This window comes from Odocoileus virginianus, chromosome 2 (assembly GCF_023699985.2).
Source record: "Odocoileus virginianus isolate 20LAN1187 ecotype Illinois chromosome 2, Ovbor_1.2, whole genome shotgun sequence".
In the NCBI taxonomy this organism is placed as follows: domain Eukaryota; kingdom Metazoa; phylum Chordata; class Mammalia; order Artiodactyla; family Cervidae; genus Odocoileus; species Odocoileus virginianus.
This window is the reverse complement of record NC_069675.1, coordinates 94,409,891-94,436,687: the sequence shown is the minus strand read 5'-3', so window position 1 is coordinate 94,436,687 and position 26,797 is coordinate 94,409,891. Positions and strand designations below refer to the sequence as shown.

General features: G+C 49.8%; 3 protein-coding genes and 1 non-coding gene across 15 annotated transcripts in view; 1 reads left to right on the top strand and 3 right to left on the bottom strand.

Annotated features, from left to right (window-relative positions):
- Positions 1-7,646, bottom strand: part of SET (SET nuclear proto-oncogene) — a 28,691-nt gene extending 21,045 nt beyond the window's left edge. The window contains exon 1 of one of the 2 annotated variants that reach the window (XM_020874842.2): positions 7,574-7,646. The gene's annotated coding sequence lies outside the window, so the exon portion shown is untranslated. The remainder of the gene's footprint in view (positions 1-7,573) is intronic. The other variant, XM_070454258.1, reaches the window with a different exon arrangement.
- On the top strand, positions 767-26,331 carry DYNC2I2 (dynein 2 intermediate chain 2). 2 transcript variants are annotated; one of them, XM_070454181.1, is made up of 9 exons: positions 767-957; positions 15,696-15,944; positions 22,963-23,072; positions 23,592-23,749; positions 24,224-24,333; positions 24,815-24,982; positions 25,146-25,378; positions 25,690-25,847; positions 26,020-26,331. In XM_070454181.1, exons 1-9 carry the CDS (start codon positions 952-954, stop codon positions 26,256-26,258), a joined length of 1,431 nt encoding a protein of 476 aa, XP_070310282.1. In that variant the 5' UTR covers positions 767-951; the 3' UTR covers positions 26,259-26,331. The 2 variants fall into 2 exon arrangements, with proteins under 2 accessions (XP_070310282.1, XP_020730550.2); XM_020874891.2 differs by lacking the exon at positions 767-957 and adding an exon at positions 7,736-7,938.
- Positions 21,160-21,266, bottom strand: LOC139031564 (U6 spliceosomal RNA). The gene has a single exon (XR_011484055.1). It is a non-coding gene; the product is annotated as a U6 spliceosomal RNA (small nuclear RNA).
- The window catches only part of SPTAN1 (spectrin alpha, non-erythrocytic 1), a 60,588-nt gene continuing 60,112 nt past the window's right edge, over positions 26,322-26,797 (bottom strand). For all 10 annotated transcript variants that reach the window (XM_070453976.1, XM_070454002.1, XM_020874885.2 and 7 more), the window contains one exon: positions 26,322-26,797. In XM_070453976.1, the coding sequence (XP_070310077.1) occupies positions 26,672-26,797 (126 nt within the window). In that variant the 3' untranslated portion in view covers positions 26,322-26,671.

Genomic DNA, 26,797 nt, shown 5'->3' with positions numbered 1-26,797 from the left:
GGAATTCTCCAGACCAGAATACTAGAGTGGGTAGCCTTTCCCTTCTCCAGGGGATCTTCCCAAACCCAGGGATTGAACCCAGGTCTCCCACATTGCAGGCGGATTCTTTACCAGTTGAGCCACTAAGGAAGCCTAATACTTAGGTGGGTAGCCTATCCCTTCTCCAGCGGATCTTCCCATCCCAGGAATTGAACCAGGGTCTCTCGCATTGCAGGCAGATTTTTTTATCAACTGAGCTATCAGGGAAGCCCCTTATGTGTATGCAAGGTGGGCACATACACTGATGACCTACCTACCATGGGTGAGCACTGGCCTGGCACAGGTAAACTGGAGGCCAAGGAGACAATGGTCTCAGCGTGTAATAGAGTAGGGAGACACACATTGCAAAGGAGGAAACAAACAGTGAATGTGTAATACCAAATTATGAATGCTGCCAAGAAAGCAGTCAAACAAGATTGCAACGGACAATAACAAGGAAAGACTTTTTCAATCAAGTCTTCAGGGAAGATTGGTCTAAGAAGAAAAATCTTCAATCTCAGATTTAAAAAATAAAAAGAATTCCTTGGCAGTCCAGTGGTTAGGACTGGGTGTGGAGTTCAATCTCTGGTTGGGGAACTAAGATCCTGCAAGCCATGCAGTTTGGCCAAATTAAAAAAAAAAGAGCCAGCGCTTTGCAGAGCTAAGAGACAAAAACATTTGCAGAGCTGAGAGAAAGGAAACTGAGCTTCAGAGAAGGGCAGGAAGCACACAAAGTCACACAGCAACTGTAGAATAAGCCAAGGTTTTAAACCCTAATGCCAGATGCCAAACTCTCCTCCATGACATTCTGATAATCGTCATTAACTGGGCTAGTGTGGGGGCTCCCACACAGCAGGTCCAAGGAGAAAGCAACGCCTTGTTTGATCCTGAGTGGACGGATGGCTGCTCCAGGATGGGGCTGAACCTATAGCAATGCTTGTGAGTACCAGGAGGAGGATTTATCCTCCTGGGCCCCCTGCTGGGGAAGGGGCGGGAGTTTTACCCTATTGTCCTTCCCTTCCTTCCAGCTCTCCAACTCCAGCTGGACAAAGCTGTTTTAAAGAGTTTGTTAAGGCTCCTTTGTCTTAGTCCACCTTTGAGCCAGGGCCTTTCCTGGTGGGGGTGGGATGGAGCCTATGCTGGGAGGAAGCAAAGGCCAAGGGGCAGAAGGAAGGGCAGCCTGGGGGTATTGAATTGACTTCTCAAATGTCACCTCCTCCTAAAGGTCTTCCCTGTCTGCTTTGAGTAAAATTCAGTTCAGTTCAGTAGCTCAGTGGTGTCTGACTCTTTGCAACCCCATGGACTACAACATGCCAGGCTTCCCTGTCCATCACCAACTCCCGGAGCTTGCTCAAACTCCTGTCCATCGAGTTGGTGATGTTATCAAGCCATTTCATCTTCTGTTGTCCCCTTCTCCTCCCACCTTCGATCTTTCTCAGCATCAGGGTCTTTTCCAGTGTGTCAGTTCTTCGCATCAGGTGGCCAAAGGATTGGAGCTTCAGCTTCAGCATCAGTCCTTAATGAATATTCAAGACTGATTTCCTTTAGGATGGACTGGTTTGATCTCCTTGCAGTCCAAGGGATGCACCCTTATCCTTCTCTGTTTCCCTCCATTGTTTTGTTTTCCTTCTGGTCCTTGGCTTATGGTAGTCATTCAATTATGATTTGTTGAATAAACTGGCTATTTGTGCTCTTCCATGTGAGAGGCCTGGGTTTGGGCCTTTTATCACCACTTCCTTCCCACCCCACTCTCCATCACCCCAGTGGGTGACCCCTTAGCCTCTTCCAAGTGCTTTCCGCCCTGTAATCACTTCTGTGTCAAAGCTCAGAGTGTCAATTCCAAGAGAGCTGGCACTGGTGGTGTTGGCTACTCTGGAGCACAGTGTCTGACTCTCAGAGGGTGTAGGATAATCATTTGATGAATGAATGAATGAATGAGTGGAGGAAGTAATGAAGCTCTTACCTGGTAAAGGCCTCCCAGAACTGAGCTGGGAAGCCTGCCATGTGACTTTGAGGTAATGCCTACTGCCCAGAACTGCATGGGATTTTCCTCTTCCAAGCTGTTCTTCTTTCACTGATACCACTTTTACTTTAAATAGTTCTGGAATTCTTCTTGAATAAGTGACTCTTAAATTTCAGAGCACAAAAGAATGACCTGGGAAATCCCAGAGCCCAGCTTAGAGATAAAGAAGTAGTAGGGCTGTCCTGGTCTAAGGGAATCTGGTTGTTCACAATCCATTCTGCAGCCAAGCCTCTTATTAAAATATAGAAATCAAATTAAGTCACTCCCTTGCTAAAAATCCATCACTGGTTTCCTAGTGATCTAGTGATAAAGTCCAAACCTCATGTCCCTTTAGCATCTTCATGACCTGGTCCCTGTCCACCTGCAGCATCAAGGCACCAGGTTCTCCATCGCCCTGGAGACTTCTGCACAGAGCTCTTCCTTCTGCTTGGAAGACTGCCTCCCTCTTTCTTTCTCCACCCCACCTCCCTCTTTCTACTCCTGTTTTCACCTTCACGTTGTCACGGCCACACTGACTGCTTTTCCTTCAGACCTTGGCCGAGAAGCCCTCTCCTCCCAAGGTTCCTTCTGGCCCCACACTGCAGAGGCCCTCTGCTGCCACACATCCCTGGCCATCACCCAGAGTGGGAGCAGGCCTTTATCACATGACCGTCGCTCTCCTGCTGTAAGCCTGTAGGGGCAGAAACCATCGCAGTCCTCAGAAACCAGCATGGTGCCTGGCACATGATTGGTGTCAACTTGGTGAAAGATGGCACTTACGTAGATGACCAGTTGTGTGTGTGTGTGCACGGAGAACCTACACTGTAACACAGGACTGATCTTTCCCATCCTTTACGGACCAGTCTTCCTCTGTGTGGTCTCTTTGAGCCCTTATGGCTTGGTGGTAATAATAATGCTAATAATTAAAGAGTGCTGATAAATACTGATAACATACTAGGCACTGCTTGGTGTGCTTGCTTTCCAAGTGTTAACTCATCCAGTCCTATTTCAACCCAATGGGATAGGCCTAGCATCTCAATTTCATAAATAAGAAAACTGAGGCATGGAGTGGTTTAAAGGAAGAAGCATAGGCCTGCCTAAAGAAAGGATCAGGCAGTTCTGGGTTTTAGAACCCAACCTTCACTTCACCAGCTATGCATGACTGTGGGTAAGTCACAAAGGTCTCTGAGCCTTCATTCTTCCCCATATCTGTGAAATGTGGATTGTAACAATACCTGGTCTATAAGGGTGTTGTGAGAATTTATGCAAAGTGCTTGCAGTGCACGTTGAGAACACCATACTCCAGGAGGTGTTATGATTATATAATTAGTTGTTTCATCCTTGGAGCATGGTATAGACACTCAAAATTTGAGTTGTTTTACTAAAAAGAACTGAAAGTTTCTAAAATAATTGCCACCAAGGTTTTAAAGTGGGGATGGCTTCTTTTTTGAGTTTTTGCCTCCCTGAATGTACTTAAACATTCTCTGAACAGACAAGGACTTCCCTCGTGGCTCAGACAGTAAAGCGTCTGCCTACAATGAGACCTGGGGTTTGATCCCTGGGTTGGGAAGATCCTCTGGAGAAGGAAATGGCAACTCACTCCAGTACTCTTGCCTGGAAAATCCTATGGTTGGAGGAGCGTGGTAGGCTACAGTCCACAGGGTCGCAAAGAGTTGGACACAACTGAGCAACTTCACTTTCTGGACACACAGTTACTGAACTTTTTTTTTTTTTACACTGAGAAGTAGAGGTAGGAAGCAGGAGGCTTCCTAGAAACAACCTGGCAGGCAGAGTGAGGTCTGGTGGAGATTTAGGAGGGTCTCTGGCCTCAGGCTTCCCAGGTGGAGTTAGTGGTAAAGAATCTGCCTGCCAATGCAGGAGACACAAGAGACGTGGGGTTTGATCCATGGGTGGCGAAGATCCCATGGAGGAGGGCATGGCAACCCACTCTAGTATTCTTGCCTGGAGAATCCCATGGGCAGAGGAGCCTGGCGGGCTACAGTCCATAGGGTCTCAAAAAGTCAGACTCGACTGAAGCTACTTAGCACACATTGTGTTCAGGAATTCCCTGGCAGTCCAGTGGGTAGGACACCATGTTTCCACTGCTGATCCCTGTTTGAGGAACAAAGATCGCCAAAGCTGCATGGTACTATCAGGAAAAAAAAAAAAAAAAAGAGCGGGAGGCTCTGTCCTATGTATAAGGCTGGAAACGGTTCTTACTGATGGTTAGACATTCATTCAATTAGTTTTTACTGTGTGTGCCAGGCACTGTGCTGGGCTCTGGGGACAGCTATGGTCCCCATGATGGGGGAGCTGACCTACTGGAGCAAAGACATGCATTACTACCTTGTTACCAAATTACAGTTTGAGGAGTGCTCCAGAGTAGAGGAGCTCAGTCCCCAGAGAGTCAACAATGGGCTTGGGATCTGGTCTTGAGGTAAATAGGGGAGCAGGGAGGAGTGCTCCAGGTGAAGGGAAGGGACAGGGAGGCAGAGGTCAGTGGAGGAGTTTGAATGGCTGTCAGGGTAACAGGGAGTGTGGCCAGAGAGCCTGTGGCTTTAGGATGGGGAAAGGGGGCAGAGAAACAGTGCAAGTATCCCTGCCGTCCCACAGTTCCTTCTTCTCCCTTCCTCCTCCAGTGAGTCCTGCTCTTCATTTGCGTACCCTCCTGTCTAGCACATAAGCCTGCTCAAGACTCTCTCATCTTGGAAATGTTCCCCCAACTTGAAACAGGAGGGAAGAGGGCAGGGCACAACTTTTGAAAGAATGACATCACCCCAGGACAAAACATAAACCGATTAGAATCAAATGGGTCCAAGATGGCAGACCTTGATCCTCAGTCAGCAAGCTAAATGACACACCCAGAGGTGCCATGACAGTTTCAAGGCACCGTCAAAAGACCAAAGAGTGGGTGGTGGCTCAATTCCTGGAAATCTCCACCCCTCCCCCCCAATAGTTGGAATATTCCTTCCACTCATTAGCCTATGACATTAGACCATAAAAACTAACCACGCACATTTTGGGGCCTCTGTATTTACCCTCTGCAGTGGCCCATACTGTCTGCACAGTGTGTTTCTGAATAAATCCACTTCTTACCTATCACTTTTTCTCTCACTGAATTCTTTTTGAGATGAGACATCAAGAACCTGAGTTTCATTAGGTCTTGAAACCAGGTCTGTGATCTCAGTTGGAAGACTGTGGGATGTGGGCTCAGTTTGAGTTTCAGCACGTGGATTCAAGTCCCAGTCTGAGGTAAATGGTTTGAAACTATCTTGCTCATTCAAGATATAATACTCTCACAAGCACAGCTAAGCGTTTGTTCATTCATTCTCTTTTCTTTTCACAAATAAACCACATAAAACTTTAACCCTTCTAAGAGAGAAAAACTTTAATTACCCAGAGGCAACTGTTATCAATATTTGTTTTTTGTTGTTGTTGTTGTTATCAATATTTGAATCTATAGCTCTGGGTTTTGTTAGAAACATATTGTTATAAAAACAGGATGTGTGCTAAGTCACTTTTCTCTGTGACCCTATGAACTGTAGCCCGTCACACTCCTCTGTCCATGGGATTCTCCAGGCAAGAATACTGGAGCAGGTTGCCATTTCCTTCTCCAGGGGATCTTCCTAACCCAGGGATCAAACCTGTTTCTTTTATGTCTAATATATTGGCTGGCTGTTCTTTACCACTACCACCACCTGGAAACAATGTATATAAATTGCATTTTATAAGAACCTTATTATGCTGCAAACATTTTGCCACATTTAAAGAGCAGTAACACTCTTGATGGCCACCTGAGCCTATATTCTGCCTAGCACACTTAACCAAAGGCTCACTGTCCATTCTTTCTCAATATTTAGTGAATACCTGTTGTGTGCCATGACTTTGCTTGGAAATTTAGGCTGGCTGCAGGATCTTGCTATTATTCTACTGTGAATGAGTAATTGCTGAATATCCTTGGCTCTCAACATTTGTGTGAATCTGTAATTGTTAATTCAAGAAAAATTACCAGAAGTAGGATTTCTAGATTAAAGAGGAGGCACACCTAAAGGTCAAATTACCCTCCAATTAGGTTTTACTAATTTACTCTCACACCTACATCCTATGTTGAACTTCCCAATAATGTCCATTACCTTCTCTACTTTCTTCATTCCTAAACCCTCTGCAGGCTGGTTTTTGTTCCCACTACTCTACTGAAGTTGTTTGGGGTGTTTAATACCTTGGGCCACCTTTCTTTTCTTCTTAAAAATATTTTATTTATTTATCTGACTGCACCAGGTCTTAGTTGTGGCATGTGGGATCTTATAGTTGTGGCATGTGGGACCTAGTTCCCTGATCAGGGATCAAACCCTGGTTCCCTGTAATGGGAGCACAGAGTCTTAGCCACTGGACCAGCAGGGAAGTCCCACCCTCCACCCTCCTCTTCTTGAAATAGTCTCCTTCCTTACTACGATAAAGCAGATTCTACTAGCATCAACCTTATTATATCTATTTTTATAGCTGGGAAACCAAGGTGCAGAGAGGAGCCAAGTCTGAAAACAGGACATAGCAGTGTTTAGTCTTCATATCCAAGCCTCCTGACCATCACAGCCTTGAGTTTCTTTTTGAACGTGAGTTTTGCATCCTTGGTGATGCTTGCAAACTTTCTAGTGTTAACAGGGCCTTACAAGGAGAATTTTGTCTGATTCTTTCCTTCCAGGAAGAAATTTCTATCGCATTCTGTCTTTCCAGTGTCACTAACCTAATCGGGCCTCACGGCCTTGACTTGAACTGAGTCCTAATTAGGGTTAGAGGACTCAGTCGTGAGGCAGTGCAGAGGAGCCTCTGATTGGGCGGGTTTCCATCACTCTGAGAGTTCAGGGGTAGGAAGAAAGCAGCCCAGAGGACCTGGTCAGAGGATTCTTGCCAAGAAGCTCAGAACCGGGTCTTGGGGCAAGCAAGAGTCTGTGGGGTCTTGGACAAATGTGATGTGGCCTTTATGGGTGAGCTGGGTAAATTATTATTTTTGACAATCAGCACCCTCAAGCGACAAATAACATTTGATTTCTCATAAAGTTATTTTAAGGATTTATCAAGATCAACATATACGGTAGACACTCAATAACTGGTAGTTGTTCGAGTCTTTAACTTCGGTTTAACAAGCATTTTTTCTACATTCTACTTCATTTGGGCCTTCCAACTACTCAACCACACTCTGGATCCATATATGGATATTTAAAATCTCCGTTCTATTGAGGCAGAAACCGAGGCTCAGAGAGCGAGCACTTGGCTTCGAGGTAGCCGCCAACTGGGCCTCTTCTGGAGCGCTCCGCTACTCCGCCAGCTCGGCAGCCCCAGGCCCCACAACTCTAAAGCCCGTCGCGGCCGCAGCCTCCCGCCCTTCCTTCTGCGCCGGGCCGCTCGGCGCCATCTTTGAACTTGGCACGGGTGCCTCGCTTCCGTACTTCCCTCCCCTCCCAGAGTAGCCGCGAAAGCCCCAAGCGTGCTCCCTCTGCGGTTGGAGAATCCAAAAACTGGAAATGGTTGTCGCATCATGGGAAAAGAATAATTTACCTCTTTTCGGGTGTTGGAGTGTGCGCTCTGACAAATTCAAAAATGGCGCCGGTAGCCTCACTGCCCCAGCCCTCCGCTCTGGAGGCGCGGGGGCGAAGGTCACGGCGGACTGCGTCGGCGCGAGGCGGGGAGGCGGGGAGGTGGGGAGGTAGGGGGGTGGGGCCGGCGGAGCCGTCTCCATGGCAACCAGCGCGCAACCCGGGCTGCTCGGCCTGGAGGGAAGCGCGGGAGGTGAGGCGCTGGCGACAAACGGGACTGCGAGCACCGAGGGCCCCGAGCGGCCTGGGCCGCTTCAGGACGAGACCCTGGGCGTGGCGTCCGTGCCCTCGCAGTGGAGGGTCGTCCAGGGCATCCTCGGGGAGACGGTGAGGGCGCGGGCGCGCCTCGGGGTGACGCGGACGGGAGGGCCAGGGTCGTCGCGCGGCAGCTGGGCCAGGTTATTTTTATATTTTAACCCACAGAAACTAACGTTAGTTTCTCACGTCTCAATTTCCCTAGTCTTTGAGTAGCAACCAAAAGGGTTTTTAAAGGCTCTAAAGACTCCAGGTTTTGAAGGATTTTGTTTGACCTGCAGTTTTTAGGCATTTCAAACTAACTTTTACTTAAAAAAAAAAAGACCAAACTGCATCTTAAGGTCGAGATACACACGTTTTCTAGTACGTCGTTTAATCCAAAGACACAAACGAGGTTGTCTGAAACAGAGGGCAGGGCTTCTGGGTGCCAGGGCTCCTGAGGGGTCTGTGTGTGTGTGGACTTTGAGCACTGCTGTGTCCCTGGGGATTCCTCAGTCATCAGTGGGTGAGCTCCCTCCTGGAGCTTATATGGGGTGCTTGTCTGCAGGGGACAGAAAGTAAACAGTGCAGGTAAGAAGTAAATATACAGTGTGTTAGAGGTGAATAGTGCCATAGATGAAAGAAAAAGGGTGAGGGATTAGAAAGATTGGGTTGAGGAGTGAAAGGGTCGTTTGCAGGGTGGTTGCACCCTTATTGAGAGGGTGGTGTTCCAGCAAAGACTTGGAGCAGTGAGAGTTGCTGCTGCTAAGTCACTTCAGTTGTGTCCGACTCTGTGTGACCCCATAGACGGCAGCCCACCAGGCTCCTCCGTCCCTGGGATTCTCCAGGCAAGAACACTGGAGTGGGCTGCCATTTCCTTCTCCAGTGCGTGAAAGTGAAGTCTCTCAGTCGTGTCCGACTCTTCACGACCCCATGGACTGCAGCCTACCAGGCTCCTCTGCCCATGGGATTTTCCAGGCAAGAGTACTGGAGTGGGTTGCCATTGCCTTCTCCGCAGTAAGAGTTAGTCAGGGTTATTTGAGGTAGAACAGCCCAGGGAGTGCAAGTGCAAAGGTCCTGCGGTTGAAGCAAAGCTGGTGTGTGTGAGGAGGCAGGTGGGGCTGGAGAGGAATGAGAAGGCAAGGATGGTCACAGGTGAGGTCAGAGAGGATAAGGAGAGGCAGAGCAAGTATAGGGCTTGCAGGTCATTTTAAGGATGTTAGCTTTCCCTCAGTGAAAATGAGCATTGGAAGGGGGCTGCATGTTTCCCACAGAGGAAATTGAGGCTTTGCTTTCTACACAGATGAGAGGTCCTGCAGAAGACGATTTCCTCACCAACACCAGTACCGGTGAGATTTCCATGAAGTCTTACCCTCTCTCCTCTTTAAATTTTTAAAATTTTATTTTTGGCCATACCACACAGCATGTGGGATCACAACCTGAGCCCCTTACAGTAGAAGCTTGGAGTCTTAAAAACACTGGAACACCAGGGAATCCTTAAAGTAGTAACTCTTGATTAACTCTTCAGGATGAAATGGTTGGATGGCATTACCGACTCAATGGATATGAGTTTGAGTAAGCTTAGGGAGTTGGTGCGGAGAAGGCAATGGCATCCCACTCCAGTATTCTTGCCTGGAAAATCCCATGGACGGAGGAGCCTGGTAGGCTGCAGTCCATGAGGTCGCGAAGAGTCGGACATGACTGAGCAACTTCACTTTCACTTTTCATTTTCATGAATTGGAGAAGGAAATGGCAACCCACTCCAGTGCTCTTGCCTGGAGAATCCCAGGGATGGGGGAACCTGGTGGGCTGCCATCTATGGGGTCGCACAGAGTCGGACACAATTGAAGCGACTTAGCAGCAGCAGCAGCAGGGAGTTGATGATGGACAGGGAAGCCTGGCATGCTGCAGTCCATGAGGTCACGAAGAGTCGGACCGACTGAATGACTGAACTGAACTTGAGGACAAGTTTCTTGCCTCAGACTAGCAGTCTGCAGATCTCAAGCCAGATCCCACTTCATCATACTGGATAGAAAAGATTCTAGGTAAAAAGCAAAGGCAGGACTTCCCCAGTGCCCCAGTGGTTATGACTCCTTGCTTCCAATGCAGGGGGCATGGGTTTGATCCCTGATCAGGGAAGTTCCACATCCTGTGTGGTACGGCAAAAAAAAAAAAAAAAGCAAAGGCAGTGGATATTTTAGTTGTTTCTGTTCATCTTTATTGAAGGTAAAAAGAGTGAGATTGAGGCATATTTTCTTGTACCTATGATTTGAACCAGTAGGGCTCCAAGAACTGATTCTAATACTTGAGGTGTAAAAGCTTTCATCTTAGGTGGTTCACTTAAATCAGTCTCTGCTGTTTTATTGAACAGTGTTATGTGTCAGTCTATGCTGTTTTATTTAAGTATGTGTGTGAAAGTCACTCAGTCGTGTCCTACTCTTTGTGACCCCATTGACTATACAGTCCATGGCATTTTCTAGGCCAGAATACTGGGGTGGCTACCCTTTCCCTTCTTCAGGGGATCTTCCCAACCCAGGGGTTGAACCCAGGTCTCCCACATTGCGGGTGGATTCTTTACCAGCTGAGCCACAAGGAAAGCCCAAGAATACTGAAGTGGGTAGCCTATCCCTTCTCCAGGGGATCTTCCTGACCAAGGAATTGAACAGGGGTCTCCTGCATTGCTAGCGGATTCTTTACCAACTGATCTATCAGGGAAGCTCGTTTTATTGAAGGGGATTCTTAATTAAGTCATAAGAGTGTTGGGAGTTCCCTGGTGGTCCAGTGGTTAAGACTCTGCCTTTCTACTGCAGAGGATGTGGACTTGATCCCTGGTCAGGGAACTAAGATTCTGCAACCTGCCTGGCATGGCCAAAAAAAAAAGATTCTAAGACTGTTGAAGGGGTTCAAAGAAAGAGTTAATTTTCCAGATTAACTTGTTTCTCTTTATAAAAGTTTCTTTGTCAAAATTTACTTGTTTAACTTATTTATTTTAAATATTTGGATGTGCTGGGTGTTAGCTGTGGCACACCAGATGTTGTTTAGTTATGACATGTGAACTCTGGCTGTGGCATGTGGAATCTAGTTCCCTTACCAGGGATTGAACCTGAGCACCCTGCACTGGGAGCTCGGAGGGAAGGACCACCAGGGAAGTCCTTGTATCCAAAATTTAGGAAAAAATCTGGATAAGGAATAATTGGAAATAAAAACTGCCCCATAGTCTCATTTTCCAGCAATTTGGTTTATACCTGCTCCCTTTCTCTTTTGTCTATTTTCCTCCACTTTTTTTTTTTTTAATGAAATCGCACTGTGCATAATATTTTGTAGACCTACTTTTTCACTCACTATGCCCTGAACATCCTTTAAAAAAATTTTTTTATAACTTCATTTTATTTAACCAGTCCTTTCTGTTGAACTGTTTCCAATTTTTCTCTTATCAGAACCCTGCGATGAGTGTTTTAGCTAAGTTTTTAAGTTTATGTTTTTTTTTTTAGTTTATGTTTTAATTGAAGGTTAATTGCTTTACAAAATTAATTGCTTACAGAATATTTGCTGTCAAATATCTTTTAAAAATCAGCCATAGGTACACCCATGTCCCCTCCCTCCCATCTCCCTCCCCATCCCACCCTTCTAGATTGTTACAGAGGCCCTTAGCTTAATTTTATATGCAGCTTCTTAATTTTTTTGGTAAGTTCTTCTGGAAAAGCCAAACATTGTTTTTTGCTTGGCCCATGTAGTGATGCAATATTGGAGTGCAATTTTATGTTCCAGTGATGGATTTTTTGTTGTTGTTGTTGAAGTATTAGTGATCTTTGGCTTGATTTAACTTTTCTTGCTTTATCTCGATTTATTCACAGGGTCCTTGACTTTGGGTTCAGACCAGGCTTTCAGTTCATGGGGACACTTTGGGGACTTGGCCTTGGGCCAGTCAAGTGATCTGCAAAGTGGGTCTTGTTAGAATACTTACATGTGGAATTAAATGAGGTTGCTAATAAGAAAACAGTTTGAGACTGACCCCCAGTTCTGTTCAGGTTTGGGGGGTGCTCATGTCTAAGTGTTTGAGATGAAGGGCTCCTAATTGCTTCAATCCTGGTCTCTGCTTTTTTTGAACTTGGCCAACACTGGAATGCCCTGGAGACTCTTGAAAAATATGAATATCTGGTCCCTACTTCCAGTAACTCTGGTTTAATTGGTATGTGGTATGACCTGGGAATCTGGATTTATAAAAGCTCCTCAGGTTATTGTCATAACATGAGTGGCAAAACTTGAGGACCATTTATTTAATCCACCCTCCTTTCCAGCAGCGTTACCTTTCTGAAGCCTGTTTGAATCCTGTCAGAATGTAGAGCGGGGGACTTCCCTGGTGGTCCAGTGATTAAGACTCTGTTGTTCCAGTGCAGGGGGCACAGGTTCAATGTGTGGAACCAAGATCCCAGATGCCGCAGGGTGGGAAAAAAAAAAAAAAAGAATATAGGGTGCATTCTTGTGGTAAGATACAGACAAGTACCCTTTTCTTGTAAGATACATACACATTTTACCATATTAAAGTGTACAGTTCAGTGGTGTTAAATACCTTCAGAACATGCAGCCATCACTGCTGTCTAGTTCTGGAACTTTCTATCAGCAGATGCATTCACTTTGGGCATTCAGGTCTGTCTCTGGACTATGGGCTCCCAGAGGGCAGGGAGTGGGTCTTGTGTACTTTTGCATCTCCCAGAGGCCTCCGGGAAATACTGAATGGAATCCTTGTGTCCTGTCATCCACAGCCTAATTCTGCTGAATTTCTCCCCTCCTGCTTTGAGTTAAACTTGCCCACCTGTCCGCTCCTCCCTCTTCCTGCACCTGGGGCTGCTTCCTCGCCTTTGTGGGTTCTGTAGCAGATGACACCCCCTGCTGGAGGGGTTTGTTTTTAACCTGAGGTTTGGCCTCTCACAAGTTTTCAGGCATTAGATTTTTGGTTCTCAACCTTTTGGAGTTTGCTAATAGTTTTGATACTAAAGTTTTTTTTTTTTTTTCAAGACACATGTGAAGACACCACCAGAGTAGCTGGCAGTAATTATAAGTGAAAGGTGTTGTGGCATAACAGCCTCCCAGCTTCGGTGAAAATGTTGATCATTTGTGTTCATTGGTTAACTCTCAGCTCCAGGTCATCCTTTGAGTAACTGTTTGCTACCCTGCTATACGGCCTTCCCTCATAGCTCAGTTGGTAAAGAATCTGCCTGCAGTGCAGGAGACCTGGGTTCAGTTCCTGGGTTGGGAAGATTCCCTGGATCCAGGCGGAAATGGCAACCCACTTCAGTATTCTGGCTTGGAGAATCCCATGGACAGAGGATCCTGGTATGGGGTCCCAAGAGTTGGACACAACTTAGCGACTAAACCCCTACCACCCTGATATATTCGAGGCAAGGTCAAATGAACAGGAGATCATACCCTGAAGTACTTTGATATTGGTTCTGGGTTCAGTTAACCTCACACTCTTGGAGGTCTCATATGAGTGAGACAGGAGACAATGTAAATGTCCATGTTGCATCACAAAATCCACTCAACTTTTTTTGTTTTCTTTTTTGGCTGTGCTCCGAGGCTTGCAGGACCTTAGTCCCCTGACCAGGAATGGAACCCGGGCCCCAGCAGCGATAGCACCAAGTCCTAACCACTGGACCACCAGGAAATTCCCATCAGTTTTATTTATTTATTAAATTTTGGCTGTGCTGGGTCTTGGTTGCTGCTCGCGGGCTTTCTCTGGTAGAGGTGAGCAGGGGCCACTCTCGTTTGTGAAGCACGGCCTTCTCATTGCAGTGGCTTCTGTTGTGGAGCGTGGGTTCCAGGCTCGTGGGCTTCAGTCATGGCTGTGCGTGAGTTCAGTAGTTGTGGTGGGCTTAATTGCCCGAGGCAGGTGGAATCTTCCCCAGCCAGGGATTGAACCGGCGGTGTTCCGTGCTCTGAGTGGTGGATTCTTAACCATTAGACCACCAGGGAGTTCCCGTCAACATTGTATCCAAGATATTCCCATGGTAGTTTCTGTTCGTTAACATCAGGATGTCTCACAGCGTATCCCGTTTTGTTGGTGTGCTGATAAAGAGCTGCTGAACTAGGTCAGGAACCATCTCAGCTCCCATCATGCCCAGGTGTCATCAGGTGTGTGTACGGGACTCAGAGAGGGAAGGACATGGAAGGGAGGGCCGGGAAGGGGGACTTCTGGGAGCTGTGTTCACACTGGCGGCGTTTCTCAGCCCCTGACGAGGAGCCCTGTCTCACCCTGTCCTCCCCAGCGGCCCTCCTGTGGGGCCAGCCCCCTTCCTTTGGGCTCTGTTAACACTCACCTGGTGCTTAAGAAGCCCAAACGGGGGAGAATGGGGATCCGGGCCCCTTCCCTGTCCTGTGGGTGCAGGTGCCTGGTAAGCGGCTACGTGAGGAGAGCCTCTCGTGGGTGACAGGAATCTCGGTCGTGTAGGAGCCCTCATTGGTAAAGGTTGTTCGTGTCCTCCAGAAAGGGAGGAGGCTGCGTCTCCTTCCCTGATGTGATGTCTGTCCCTCTGCCCAGCTAAACAGGGGACAAAGAACTGGAGACGGGTGTCAGGGTGGAGGGAAGTGGGAGCTGGGGAGCAGGCTGCCTCCCACCAAGCAGCTCCCGCAGACATGCATGCGTCCTGATCACGGGACACCTTGGAAGGTACCCCGCTGGAGAGGGCTGCGGCCAAGGGAGGGAGAAGAGGGGTGTTCTGCTACCCCAGGTGAAACCCAGGTCCTCAGATTCAAGTTGGGGGGGGGGACGACGTGAGCGCTGTTTGCACCTGGAGGGCAGAGGTGATGGGCTCTGGGCCCTGGGGTGTGGCCACAGGAAGCCTACAGATGGGATCTGAGTGCCCGCCCCATGGCATCACCTGGGGGCTTGTTAGCAAAGACCCCATCCTAGACCAGTGAACCAGAAGCTCTGTGGATGGGGAGGAGGCAGCAGTTTGTCCCTTAGCCAGCCTCCTGGTGGTTCTGTGACCCTGCTCGGGGAGGCCACCTGTCTAGTGTGGTCTCTGAGGTCCTTTTCCAGTCTGGAGTCAGGGGTGCAGCTCAGGTGTGTTGGAGGGTGAAATGAGGGGCTGTGTGCTCCGTATGAGCTGGTGGTGGTCACTGCCCAGGGGAGTGAGGGGGCTCGGCCTTCAGCCACAGCGTCCCGGACCTCTGTCCATTCTCTGTGTCCTTCTGTATTCCCTCACTTTAGAACACATCTCTTCAACCTCTGTTTTAACAGGTATTAAAAGGGGTGTGTCTCAGCTGATATGTATACTTAATACAGTTTCCTCCTGAAGAGCTGTTACTAAATAATTGTTATGTTTTATAATCAATAGTCAAGGAGATCTATTAATAGAAAGTGTATATATATTTAATTTCTTTTTATTTGGCTGTGCTGGGTCTTTGTGGCATATGAACTCTTCTTTGAGGCCTGTGTGATCTAGTTCCCTGAACAGGGATCCAACCTGGGGCTGCCTGCCTTGGGAACGCGGAGTCTTAGCCACTGGATCACCAGGAGGTCCCTAGGAGGTATATTTTTAATAAGAAAGTGACTGTCTTCTACTCATGATCTTGACGTTTTCCCACTGCCTTTTGACACCGCGTGAGTGGGTTTCTCTGGCTGGTCAGGGTTACTCCTTGTGGGTCATCTCCACTCACACCACACCGATTGGGTTCCTCCCAAGGAAGATGGGCTAGTTACTAGAGGAAGGGGACGGACGTCAGGCAGACAGAGTGAACAGAGGTCCTTTTGCCCAAAGATAAACAACAGCTGTGGGTGGGTGAGTGCCTGGGCAGGTGGTGCTGTGAGGAAAGCTGGCTAGTGACTGTGTTTCGATCTCCTTCTCCAGAAAAGTTGCCAGACGGCCAGCATTGCCACTGCTGAAGCGTCCGTGCAGACCCGGAAGCATGTGGATGCTGAGGTGCAGACCGAGGTCCCTGAGCCAGTCAGCCTGCCGTCTGTGCCTCAGTACAACGGCCCCCGGCTTGCGGCCTTTCTCCGGAAAGTGGAGGCCATGGTTACCCGAGAGCTGAACAAGAATTGGCAGAGCCATGCGTTTGACGGCTTCGAGGTGAACTGGGCCGAGCAGCAGCAGACGGTAGGGATGGGCTGGTACAGGCCTGGGATGCCTGGTTTGGGGCTTTAGCTCATCTTAAGTCCTTCTTTTGTGCCACCCAATAACAGCATATATGCTAAGTCACTTCAGTTGTGTCTGACTCTTTGTGACCCTATAGATTAGAGCTTGCCAAGCTCCTCTGTCCATGGGATTCTCCAGGCAAGAGTACTAGGGTGGGTTGCCATACCCTCTTCCAGGGGATCTTCCCCACCCAGAGATCGAACCAGCATCTCCTGCATTAGCAGGCAGGTTCTTCACCAGTAATGCCACCTGGGAAGCCCCGGCCCATCAGATAAATAGGAACACCAATAACAATCATAACAGCATTCACCAAGCTCTAAGTAAGAGCTTGCCAGACACTAAGCTAAGAGGTCACTGGGCCTTCCCTGCTGCCCTTGAGGGTGGTGCCTTGTTATTTCCATTTACTGCTAGTAAGCGGTAGAGGCAGGGTTTGAGCTTGGACAGTCTGACTCTGGGTCTTATTTTCTTGACCACTCCGCTGTGTTTCCCCAGGCACCCTCTGTGCCAACTTATCTGTCCCTCTGGATGGCCTGATGAGGTAGTTCTTTCCTGATCTCCATCTTACTATTTTTTGTCCACGCTGGTTCCCTGACCAGGAGTCTAACTCCGGGCCCTTGGCAGCGAAAGGGCAGGACCGCCAGGGAATTCCGACGATCTCCATCTCATAGATGAGATTCAGGGAGGCTAAGGGACGTGCCCGCAGTCACACAGCTGTGACGGCGGAGCTGGAGTTTGAGTCTCAGTCTCTCTGGTTTCACTCTTGTGCTCCAGTGACTTCTGCGTCGCCAAGCCTTTTCTGGTCTCGAGGCGGAGCTCCGAGCAGTCACTGTAAACACCAATGTCCAGTTGGAGTCACCGCTTTGAGATCAGAAGCCTCTGAACGAAGGTGGGCCCTTGGCTTTTGCTCCACCCTGTGTTGCCTGTGGACAGGCCGCTGACTGAGCAGTAAAGGCTTTTCTTTCTTTTTTTTTTTTTTAAGGCTTTTCTTATGCATTGTTTTCTTCCTGGAGAAATGGAGATGAGTAGCTCTGTATTCAGAGGTCATAGCCCTTTTCTCCCGGCCTTCCTCTTCTGTCTGTTTCTGGATATACAGCTGCCCTGTTCCCACTAAATCATTGATAGGTTAGGGAGAGTGGATTTGTTCGAGAGAAATCCTCAAAATCCCTCTGAGAAGCAGTTGCCAAGGCCACAAGGAAGTGTGGAGTCGTCGTTATCTTTTTAAGTGGAGCACAAGAAGGTCATGAACGTTAAAATCCGGGCTCAGCAGCCCCCTTTTACAGTTGGATTCAAAGAGGGTGAACTGTTGGTTTTTTTGTTTGTTGGATTCTTTTTTTTTTTGTATGTGTCTGAGGCTTAGTCGCAGCATGTGGGATCTAGTTCCCTGACCAGGGATCAAACCCAGATCCCCTGCATTGGGAGCACAGAGTCTTAGCCGCTGGACCACCAGGGAAGTCTCAAGGGCTTGTTCTTAATTGTTAAGGTGTTTCCACCTTTCTGTGCGTTAGTTTTTGGTCCACCTGTGTATTACTTTCTCCCCCTTTAAATCCTCTTCTCAGGGCAGCAAAGGAGACGCAGACATAAAGGACAGACTTTGGGACATAGCCGGGGGTGGGAGGATGGGGTGGGAAGAGAGAGGGTGGGGTGATTTGAGAGAGTAACACTGAAACATTCACGTGCTATATGTGAAATAGATAGCCAGTGGGAACCCAGAGATGCTCTGCGACAACCTCGAGGGGTGAGATGGGGAGGGAGGTTTAAGAGGGAGAGGACAGGGACTTCCCTGGTGGTCCAGTGGCTAAGACTCTGTGCTCCCAATGCAGGGGGCCCAGCTTCCATCCCTGATCAGGGAACTAGATGCCACATACCACAGCTAAGATCTAGTGCAGCTAAATAAATAAAAATAAATTTTAAAAAAAGAAGGGGGACGTATGTTTGCCTATGCCTGATTCATATTGATACATGGCAGAAATCGTCACAATTTTGTAGTTATCCTCTGATTAAAAATAAAAATAAAATAAATAAAAATAAATGTGCAAAACAGGAGAAATAAATACTTGTTTCTGATTACAAAAGCACTGCGTGTTCATTTTAACAGAGTGATTGCAAAAATACGGAACATGTAATGTGAGTGGGAACGCTGGTTCAAAGGCCTTTCCCACGCGACACTGACGCACAGCACGCTGCTGCTCTTGTTGTCATCAAGAGCATCTTAGATGGAGGTGGGAAACACTGTACTCGGTGTTTGTGAGCTTTCTTACTCGGCAGAGCTTTCCCGGTCCGTTCCTGTAGAGGAGGGGCCCCAGGCCCCCTAGAACCCGCGTGACGTGCCGCTGAGCAGACAGGCAGCCTTCCTGGGGTCCCCGTTGGTGGACATCCCAGCACAGCTTCGCTTCTAGAAGCATACCTTCCAGAAGCAGTGAGCAGGTGGGGGCTTAGGCAGCACCCCTGGGTGACCGTGGGCATGTGGTCACCCACGGCCCTGAAGTTGCTTTCCTTTTTGAGGGTTGGGCAGAGGAGTTCCTTTCAGATTTTGCTGCTGTATGGCAGAACTGAAGTGAATCTGTCTCTCTCACGTTGTTTTTCTTTTGCATGAATTTCGTGATGATTTCTCCCCAGTGAAATTATTGTGCTGGCTGATGCATCAGGCTGTTCTATCTCCACTCCAGCCGTCAGGGTGTTGGTCTTGACATTTCACTGCTGTCCTTGGCCATCGTAGCCCCAGAGAGGCTGAGACGCTGCTCTCAATGAAGCACTGCGCCTTCACGATTTGAAAATCAGTGATGACTTGGCCAAACACTTCGGAATTAGAGATGGGGAGGAGGTCACCTAGGGGCGCCACCTGGAACCTCTGACCTCTTTACCTTGTCCTGCCCTGGCCCTTGTTTCCACGTGTGTGGCTGATAGCGGTGAGGTGCTGTGACCAGTCTTGGGGTCTTTTCTCTTCAGAAGCAAAGCCTGGTCTTTGTTGTCAGGTTGCTATGTAGACTTGCCCTGTGTCCTTTCTATTTTTATTTATTTATTACCATTTTTATTTTATTTATTTATTTGGCCATGCAGTATAGCTTGTGAGATCTCAGTTCCCCAACCAGGAGTTGAACCTGGGCCCCCAGCAGTGGAAGCGTGGACTCCTAAACACCGGAGCACCAAGGAATTCCCTATTATAATTTTTTAAAAAGTGAAGTATAGTTCGGGATTTCTTTGGTGGTCCACTGGTTAAGACTCTGTGTTTCCACTGCAGGGGATGTGGGTTGGATCCCAGGTAGGGGAACTAAGATCCCACACGCCATTTGGTGTGGCCAAAAAAAAAGAAAAAATTGAAGTGTAGGTAATGTTATATAGCTTCAGATGTACAGCAAAGTGATTCAAGTTTTATATGTGTGTGTGTGTGTATAGTGAAAGTGTTAGTCGCTTAGTCATATCCAACTCTTTGTGACCCCATGGAGTGTAGCCTGCCAGGCTCTGTCCATGGAATTCACTCAAGAATACTGGAATGGGTAGCCATTCCCTTCTCCAGGGATCAAACCCAGGGTCTCCTGCATTGTAGGCAGATTCTTTACCATGTGAGCCACCAGGGAAGCCCATGTACATATATATACTCACTCATATATACATTCAGTTTTATATATATGTATAATATGTATGTAAATATATATTTTTCTTTTCAGATTCCTTTCCATTATAGACTTTTGTCCTTTTTAAACTGCTACATGATGTTTCACCATAAACTCTCTTGGAGTCAGGTTTATTGAGGTATGTTTTCCACACAGGTAAATTCATCCTGTGTGCTGTGTTTGGGTCTTGGCAGACACCCACCAGTGAAGGTACAGAGCATCTCATCTTTCTGTCCCTCTGCCTTCTCATCTTTAGATTTTATTTTATTTATTTATTTATTTATTTTCATCTTTAGATTTTAAAGTGTACTGATCATTGCAGTTATAAATGCTGTTATGATACATAATGCTTATAGTGTATTTTTTAATATAAACTTTTATTGAATTCATAAAACGTGCATAAACACAGGCACAGATTACAAGTGTTCAGGTCCATAATTTTCACACAGTGGAAACATTGGTGGAACCAGAACCCCAAGAGTTTTTCTCATGCCCCCTCTGCCTCCTGGCCCCACCGCTCGGCTTTGTTTTAAAATGACAGATTTGTTGAAGACTTTCCTGCTTGTCCAGGGGTGAAGACACCATGCTTCCACTGCAGGGGGCACAGGTTCAACCCCTAGTTGGGAAACTAAGATCCCAGTGGCACAACCAAAAAATTAAAAGGAAAAAAAAACCCCAAATTTATTGAGATATAGTTTACATCCCATATAATTCACCCATATAAATCATTTAAAGTGTGAAGTAGGTTTTGATATATTTCCAGTAGGGGCTTCCCTGGTGGCTTAGATGGTAGACTGCCTGCAATGTGGGAGACCTGGGTTCGATCCCTGGGTTGGGACTATCCCCTGGAGGAGGGCATGGCAACCCACTCCAGTGTGCTTGCCTGGAGAACCCCCTATGGACAGAGGAGCCTAGAGGGCTACAGTCCATGGGGTCGCAAAGAGTCTGACACGACTAAGTGACAAAGTGCACAGCACAGAGGTGTGTAAGCTTTGCCACAATCCATTTTAGAATATTTTCAGTTCAGTTCAGTCACTCAGTCGTGTCCAACCCTTTGCGACCCCATGAATCGCAGCACGCCAGGCCTCCCTGTCCATCACCAACTCCCGGAGTTTACTCAAACTCAAGTTCATTGAGTCAGTGATGCCATCCAGTCATCTCATCCTCTGTCGTCCCCTTCTCCTGCTCCCAATCCCTCCCAGCATCAGGGTCTTTTCCGAGTCAACTCTTCGCATGAGGTGGTCAAAGGATTGGAGTTTCAGTTTCAGCATCAGTCCTTCCAATGAACACCCAGGACTGATTTCCTTTAGGATGGACTGGTTGGATCTCCTTGCAGTCCAAGGGACTCTCTATAGAGTCTTTTCCAACACCACAGTTCAAAAGCATCAATTCTTCGGGGCTCAGCTTTCTTCACAGTCCAACTCTCACATCCATACATGACCACTGTAAAAACCATAACCTAGACTAGGTGGACCTTTGTTGGCAAAGTAATGTCTCTGCTTTTTATTTTTATTATTTTTTTACAAATCCACACTTTTATTTATTTTCAAGAAGTTTAAATCCTTAAAAATATGGAGTGCTTCACGAATTTGTATGTCATCCTCGCACAGGGGCCATGCTAATCTTCTCTGTATCATTCCAATTTTAGTATATGTGCTGCCGAAGCAAGCACTGACTCTGCTTTTTATTTTTTATTTATTTATTTTGTTTGTCTCTGCTTTTTATTTTTTATTTATTTATTTTTTTGTCTCTGCTTTTTAATATGCTGTCTCGGTTGGTCATAACTTTCCTTCCAAGGAGTAAGCATCTTTTAATTTCATGGCTGCAATCACCATCTGCAGTGATTTTGGAGCCCAAAAAATTAAAGTCTGATACTGTTTCCGCTGTTACTGTGTGGATCACAGTAAACTGGAAAATTCTGAAAGAGATGGGAACACCAGACTACCTGACCTGCCTCTTGAGAAACCTATATGCAGGTCAGGAAGCAACAGTTAGAACTGGACATGGAACAACAAACTGGTTACAAATAGGAAAAGGAGTACGTCAAGGCTGTCTATTGTCACCCTGCTTATTTAACTTATATGCAGAGTACATCATGAGAAACGCTGGGCTGGAAGAAGCACAAGCTGGAATTAAGACTGCCGGGAGAAATGTCAGTAACCTCAGATATGCAGATGATACCACTCTTATGGCAGAAAGTGAAGAGGAACTAAAAAGCCTCTTGATGAAAGTGAAAGAGGAGAGTGAAAAAGTTGGCTTAAAGCTCAACATTCAGAATATTTTCGTCACCTCCCCAAAAAAGAAATTCATATCCACTAGCACTCACTCTCCATTTCCCCCACAACTCCTGGCAGCTGCTCATCCCCTTTCTTTCTTTAGATTTGTCTCTTCTGGACATCTCACGTGATGGACTCATATAACATATGTTTATATATCTGTGTCTACCTAGCAGAATGTTGTCCAGGGTCCTTGTGTTGTAGCGTCTCGGGACGTCATTCCTTTCTACAGCTGAATTGTTCTCCGTGGTAGGGATGTACCACACTTGTCCGTCAGTCTGGACGTTTTTGGCTATCATGAATAATGCTGTGAACACTCTGTACAAGTGCTTGTGTTGGTGTGTTTATTTCCAGTTCTCTTGGGTATGTCCCTCGGAGTGGAATTGCTGGTCCACGTGGTAACTCAACATTCTGCGGAACTGCTGCGCCGGTTTCCACAGTGCCTGCACATTCTGCATTCTCACCAGAGGTGCACAGTGCAGCTTCTGACAGAGTTTGGATTTTTTTCCCATTGGTTGGTTTCTCTATTTGGAGTTATGAGGTCAAGAAGGGTGAGACTTTTCGCAGGCGTTTCGGCCTGTGGTGCAGATGAGCCCCTGGAAAGCGTACCGGTCCCTCACCGGGGCCAGCACTGCCGGCCTTCTCTGTAGCTGCTGCTGGCAGCTGTGGGCGGAGCCACAGGGTGCCCGAGCTTTACAAAAAGTGTGTGTTGAAACACACCTGACATGAACTGTACTCCTGTGACCATTTTTCGCCTGTGCAGTTATGTGGCATACAGGATACTCACGTTGTTGGGCAGCCTTCAGCCCGTGCCACTCCAGAAGCCAAGGCTTTGGAGATTTTGTGTGGAACGGACGTGAGTACAGGGTCCAGCTCTGATCAGGAGCCTGCCGTCTGTCTCAGTTCTCAAGGCTCTCCTTTCTGGAAGCATCCTGTTGGGGGGATTGATGGGATGAAGGCTCCACACTGTCCCCGGGCTGGGCAGTGGACTTGAATCTGACCGGGATCAGGAGCCCCACGCCTGTGCCTGCTTTTTGCTACCCTGCTGGGTGGCTGTGGGACTCAGAGTTGGGGATGGTCTGTCTCTTGCAGGTGACCTGCCTACATACCCTGAGCTACCCCCCAGCCCAAGGACAGGGTCTCCACGTGACTGGCGTCTCCTGGAACACCACTGGCTCTGTGGTGGCCTGCGCCTACGGCCGGTGAGTGGCAGCAGGGGTTGGTGTGGGGGATGGGAGGCCCTCAGACCTCATCTGAACCCATCTCCCTATCTGCGCAGAGAGGGGTGGGCCCAGAGCTTGGCCTTTCTGGGAATCTTCCTTTTCAAGGCTGCCTGAGCCTTGGGTTGGCAGGAAAAGACAGGGAAGTTTCTCCCAGTGCCCAGCTATCAGCAGTGGGCTGTGAGCCCTGGGCCTGCCTTGTCTCTCCAAGGCTGCGTCAGACATGGCCAGCTTCCCGCCCCTGCCACGTGTGGCCCCGTCCCTGGTTCCTGGAGACCCTTTTCCGGGGAAAGTCATGACCTTGGGGTGCCATATAGGAGCCTCTGCCACTTGGGTACCCAGCACAGTGTCTGTGTGTGATGGGGACAGAGACTCATCTGTGTTGGGGGTGTCCGGGGGGGATGAGCTGGGTCAGGCGATAGGAGCAAGGTGGGGTGGGGTGGCGTGGGTTGGGATGGACCTGGCCCTCGGGGCCAAGCTAGTGCCGGTGTGTCCCTGCAGGCTGGATGACGGGGACTGGAGCACGCTGAAGTCCTTCGTGTGCACCTGGAATCTGGACCGGCGAGGCCTGAACCCCCAGCAGCCGTCGGCGGTGGTGGAGGTGCCCAGCGCTGTCATGTGCCTGGCCTTCCACCCCACGCAGCCGTCCCACATGGCAGGTGAGCCCGTCACCCTGTGTCGTCTCTGTTCCGCATCCCACAGGGGGTGGCCGAGGCCAGAAGCAGGGACCACAGGGGGCCCTGGGCTCAGGTGGGGGCACTGGGCATAGGAGGAGGAGGAGGCAGGTCCTCAGCTGAGTCTGGGGTGGTACAGGCCATGCAGAGGTACAGGCTGGTCAGGACATGAGGCTGGACGAAGCAGGCAGTCTCGGGGTGCTGACCATAGTGATGTGCACGCCGGGAAAGGAGGCAGGTGAAGCTGGAGGAATGGTGGGTGTGGGCAGGGAAGAGCAGCCAGGTGGTGGGGGCGCTTCTGGGGGGCCACCACTGGGTAGAGCGGGTGGCCTGGGGACCAGGACTCTTTCCAAGGAAGTGGCCCCACGTCCTAGTGTGGTGGGCAGGAGGGGGTGGGTGCCCATCCCCAAAGCGGGGCTGTTGGCTGTGGGCGGCTCCCCATGCCTGCTTGGCCTCCAGGTGGACTGTACAGTGGTGAGGTGCTGGTGTGGGACATGAGCCGCCCTGAGGACCCACTGCTCTGGCGCACAGGCCTGACGGACGACACGCACACGGACCCCGTGTACCAGGTCAGGGCAGCGGCCTGCTGGGCAGGGCGGGAGGTACCTCCTCCGGAGCCGGGCCTTGCTGTCCGGGTGCCTGTCCCACAGCGCGGAGCAGGGGAGGGGTTGCCCGCTGGCCACCGCCCTGGAAGATCACCAGGGTGTCGGCGGTTGGCCAGCTGCCTCCAGCATCCTCGGAGCTCCTGGGCCCTGAGTCACACTCGCCCTCAGAGGGACCCCCCTGGGCCTGGCCCTGCTGGCCGCCTCCATGGAGGCCCTGCTGTCCTGGTTTTCTGCTGGGACTTGGGGGCATCTGGGGGGACCTGGGAACCCTCTGGGTCTGCCCGCTGGTGGGTCAGGTGGCTCCCAGGCCTCCTCAAGAAGTCTCCCTTTTTTTTTTTCCCCTCCTGGAAGAGAAGGGGAATATCACGTGGAGGCTGATAGCTGGCCTTGCCGGGAGGCGGGGCAGGTGTCCTCTAGTGACCTGGCTCCTCTCCCGGTCCCCCAGGTGGTCTGGCTCCCCGAGCCCCGGCACAGCCACCGCTTCCAGCTGCTGAGTGTGGCCGCTGACGGGAAGGTGCTGCTCTGGCAGGGGGTCGGGGCTGGCCGGCTGCAGCTGAGCGCGGGCTTCGCCCTGGCCGCGCAGCAGCTCCCCAGGAACACCAAGCTGAAGAAGGTACAAGGGGTGAGGCTGCCACCCTGGCCACAGGACCACAAGGCAGCCCTGGGCCGGTGCGCCTCGGGGGCGGGCGGGCAGGTGGGAGTCGTGCCCCCGGCTCCGTGGGGACACCGCGCAGGCTCCCACCCGCAGCTTTGCCCTGCTGTGTTTTCCTCTGCAGCCTTCCCGGGGGGAGACCGAGGTGGGTGCCACGGCGGTGGCTTTCTCCAGCTTCGACCCCAGCCTTTTCGTGCTGGGCACGGAAGGCGGCTTCCCGCTCAAGTGCTCCCTGGCGGCGGCGGAGGCCGCTGTCACGCGCATGCCCAGCTCTGTGCCCCTGCGGGCCCCGGCGCAGTTCACCTTCGCCCCCCACGGCGGCCCCATCTACTCTGTGAGCTGCTCCCCCTTCCACAGGTAGGGAGGGCTCACAGGGCCTCTGGCACAGGGAGGGCGGGGGGGTCCCACCGGGACCCACACAGAGAAGGGAGCTGCCTGAAGAGCCTTCCATCTGCCCTGGGCCCGGGGCTTCCCCAGTGAGCCCCAGTACCCAGAGCTCCCGCGGTTGGCTCCAGGGAATCGGCTCCTTACTTCCGGGGGCTCCACAGGTTTGGGAGTCTAGGGAGGCCTGTCGGGAGCACAACAGCCCAGGAGGAGTCAGGCAGAAAGCCCCCAGCCACACCTGGACCCCCAGCGCTCACCCCCTGCCTATCTTGTGTCCCATCTAGGAATCTCTTCCTGAGCGCAGGGACGGATGGCCACGTCCACCTGTACTCCATGCTGCAGGCCCAGCCCCTGACCTCCCTGCAGCTCTCACACAAGTACCTGTTTGCTGTGCGCTGGTCCCCGGTGCGCCCCCTGGTGTTTGCGGCTGCTTCTGGGGCAGGTAAGGCACGGACCCCAGGCTTGGATCCACTGAAGGGACATGAGCCCAGCTTGTTCCTGCAGCTGTGGGCTGGGGAGGCTGTGGGCGAGGGTGCCTTCCCTTGTCTTCGGGAACCGAAGAGGCTCAGAGGCTGTGGCTCTGGGCCTCTCTCACCCCACGACTCTCCTTGAAGGTGACGTGCAGCTGTTTGATCTCCAGAAAAGCTCCCAGAAGCCCACAGTTTCAGTCAAGCAAACTGAGGATGAAAGCCCTGTCTACTGTCTTGAGTTCAACTGCCAGCAAACTCAACTCCTGGCTGCGGGTGATGCCAAGGGCACGGTAAAGGTGTGGCAGCTGAGCAGTGAGTTCACTGAGCAAGGAGCCCGGGAGACAGAGCGCCTGGATCAGCTGGCCTCAGAGGTGGCCAGCTGAGGTGCGGGAGGCTGCCTCTGGGCTGTGTGTTTCTGACGGAAGTTGAATGAAGACAAGACAAGCTTTTGGGGAAGTCAAGTCATTTATTTGTCTTTTACATGAAAACAAAATTGGGGGAGGGAGAACAAGAGGGAAACTGGCCAGCTGCTCAGATTTTTCTGTAGTCGGAATGGGGCAGCCAGCCGTGAGACAGGAATTGGGTCCCCGCAGCAACGTGGCAATGGCGACTGGACCTAAAGCCGGTTACTGAAGCACCGTTTTCTACTAAATCTTAAACCAAGCTAAGCAAGTTAAGGTTACACTGGAAAGCAACACTGTCTGCAGTATTTCTCTTAAGAGCACAGAAAGGAGTTGACATGCAGCAAGGCGACGGCAGGGCAGGCAGCGTGGGCCAGGCTAACCTAGAAGCAGGATCAGTTCACAAAGAGCGAGCGGGTGAACTCGACGTAGTCGAAAGCAGTGGGGAGTTCGCGGCCCTTGCCATCCACATAGGGCTTCATGTGGGAGACGCAGTAGTCGGCTTGTTCCCGAGTCAGGTT

Bases quoted from the DNA above. Each gene is read 5' to 3' on its own strand.
- DYNC2I2 (XM_020874891.2), top strand. From the start codon at position 7,753: ATGGCAACCAGCGCGCAACCCGGGCTGCTCGGCCTGGAGGGAAGCGCG. The intron at 24,334-24,814 runs GTCAGGGCAGCG...CCGGTCCCCCAG, and splicing joins ACACGGACCCCGTGTACCAG to GTGGTCTGGCTCCCCGAGCC. The intron at 25,848-26,019 runs GTAAGGCACGGA...CTCTCCTTGAAG, and splicing joins TGCGGCTGCTTCTGGGGCAG to GTGACGTGCAGCTGTTTGAT.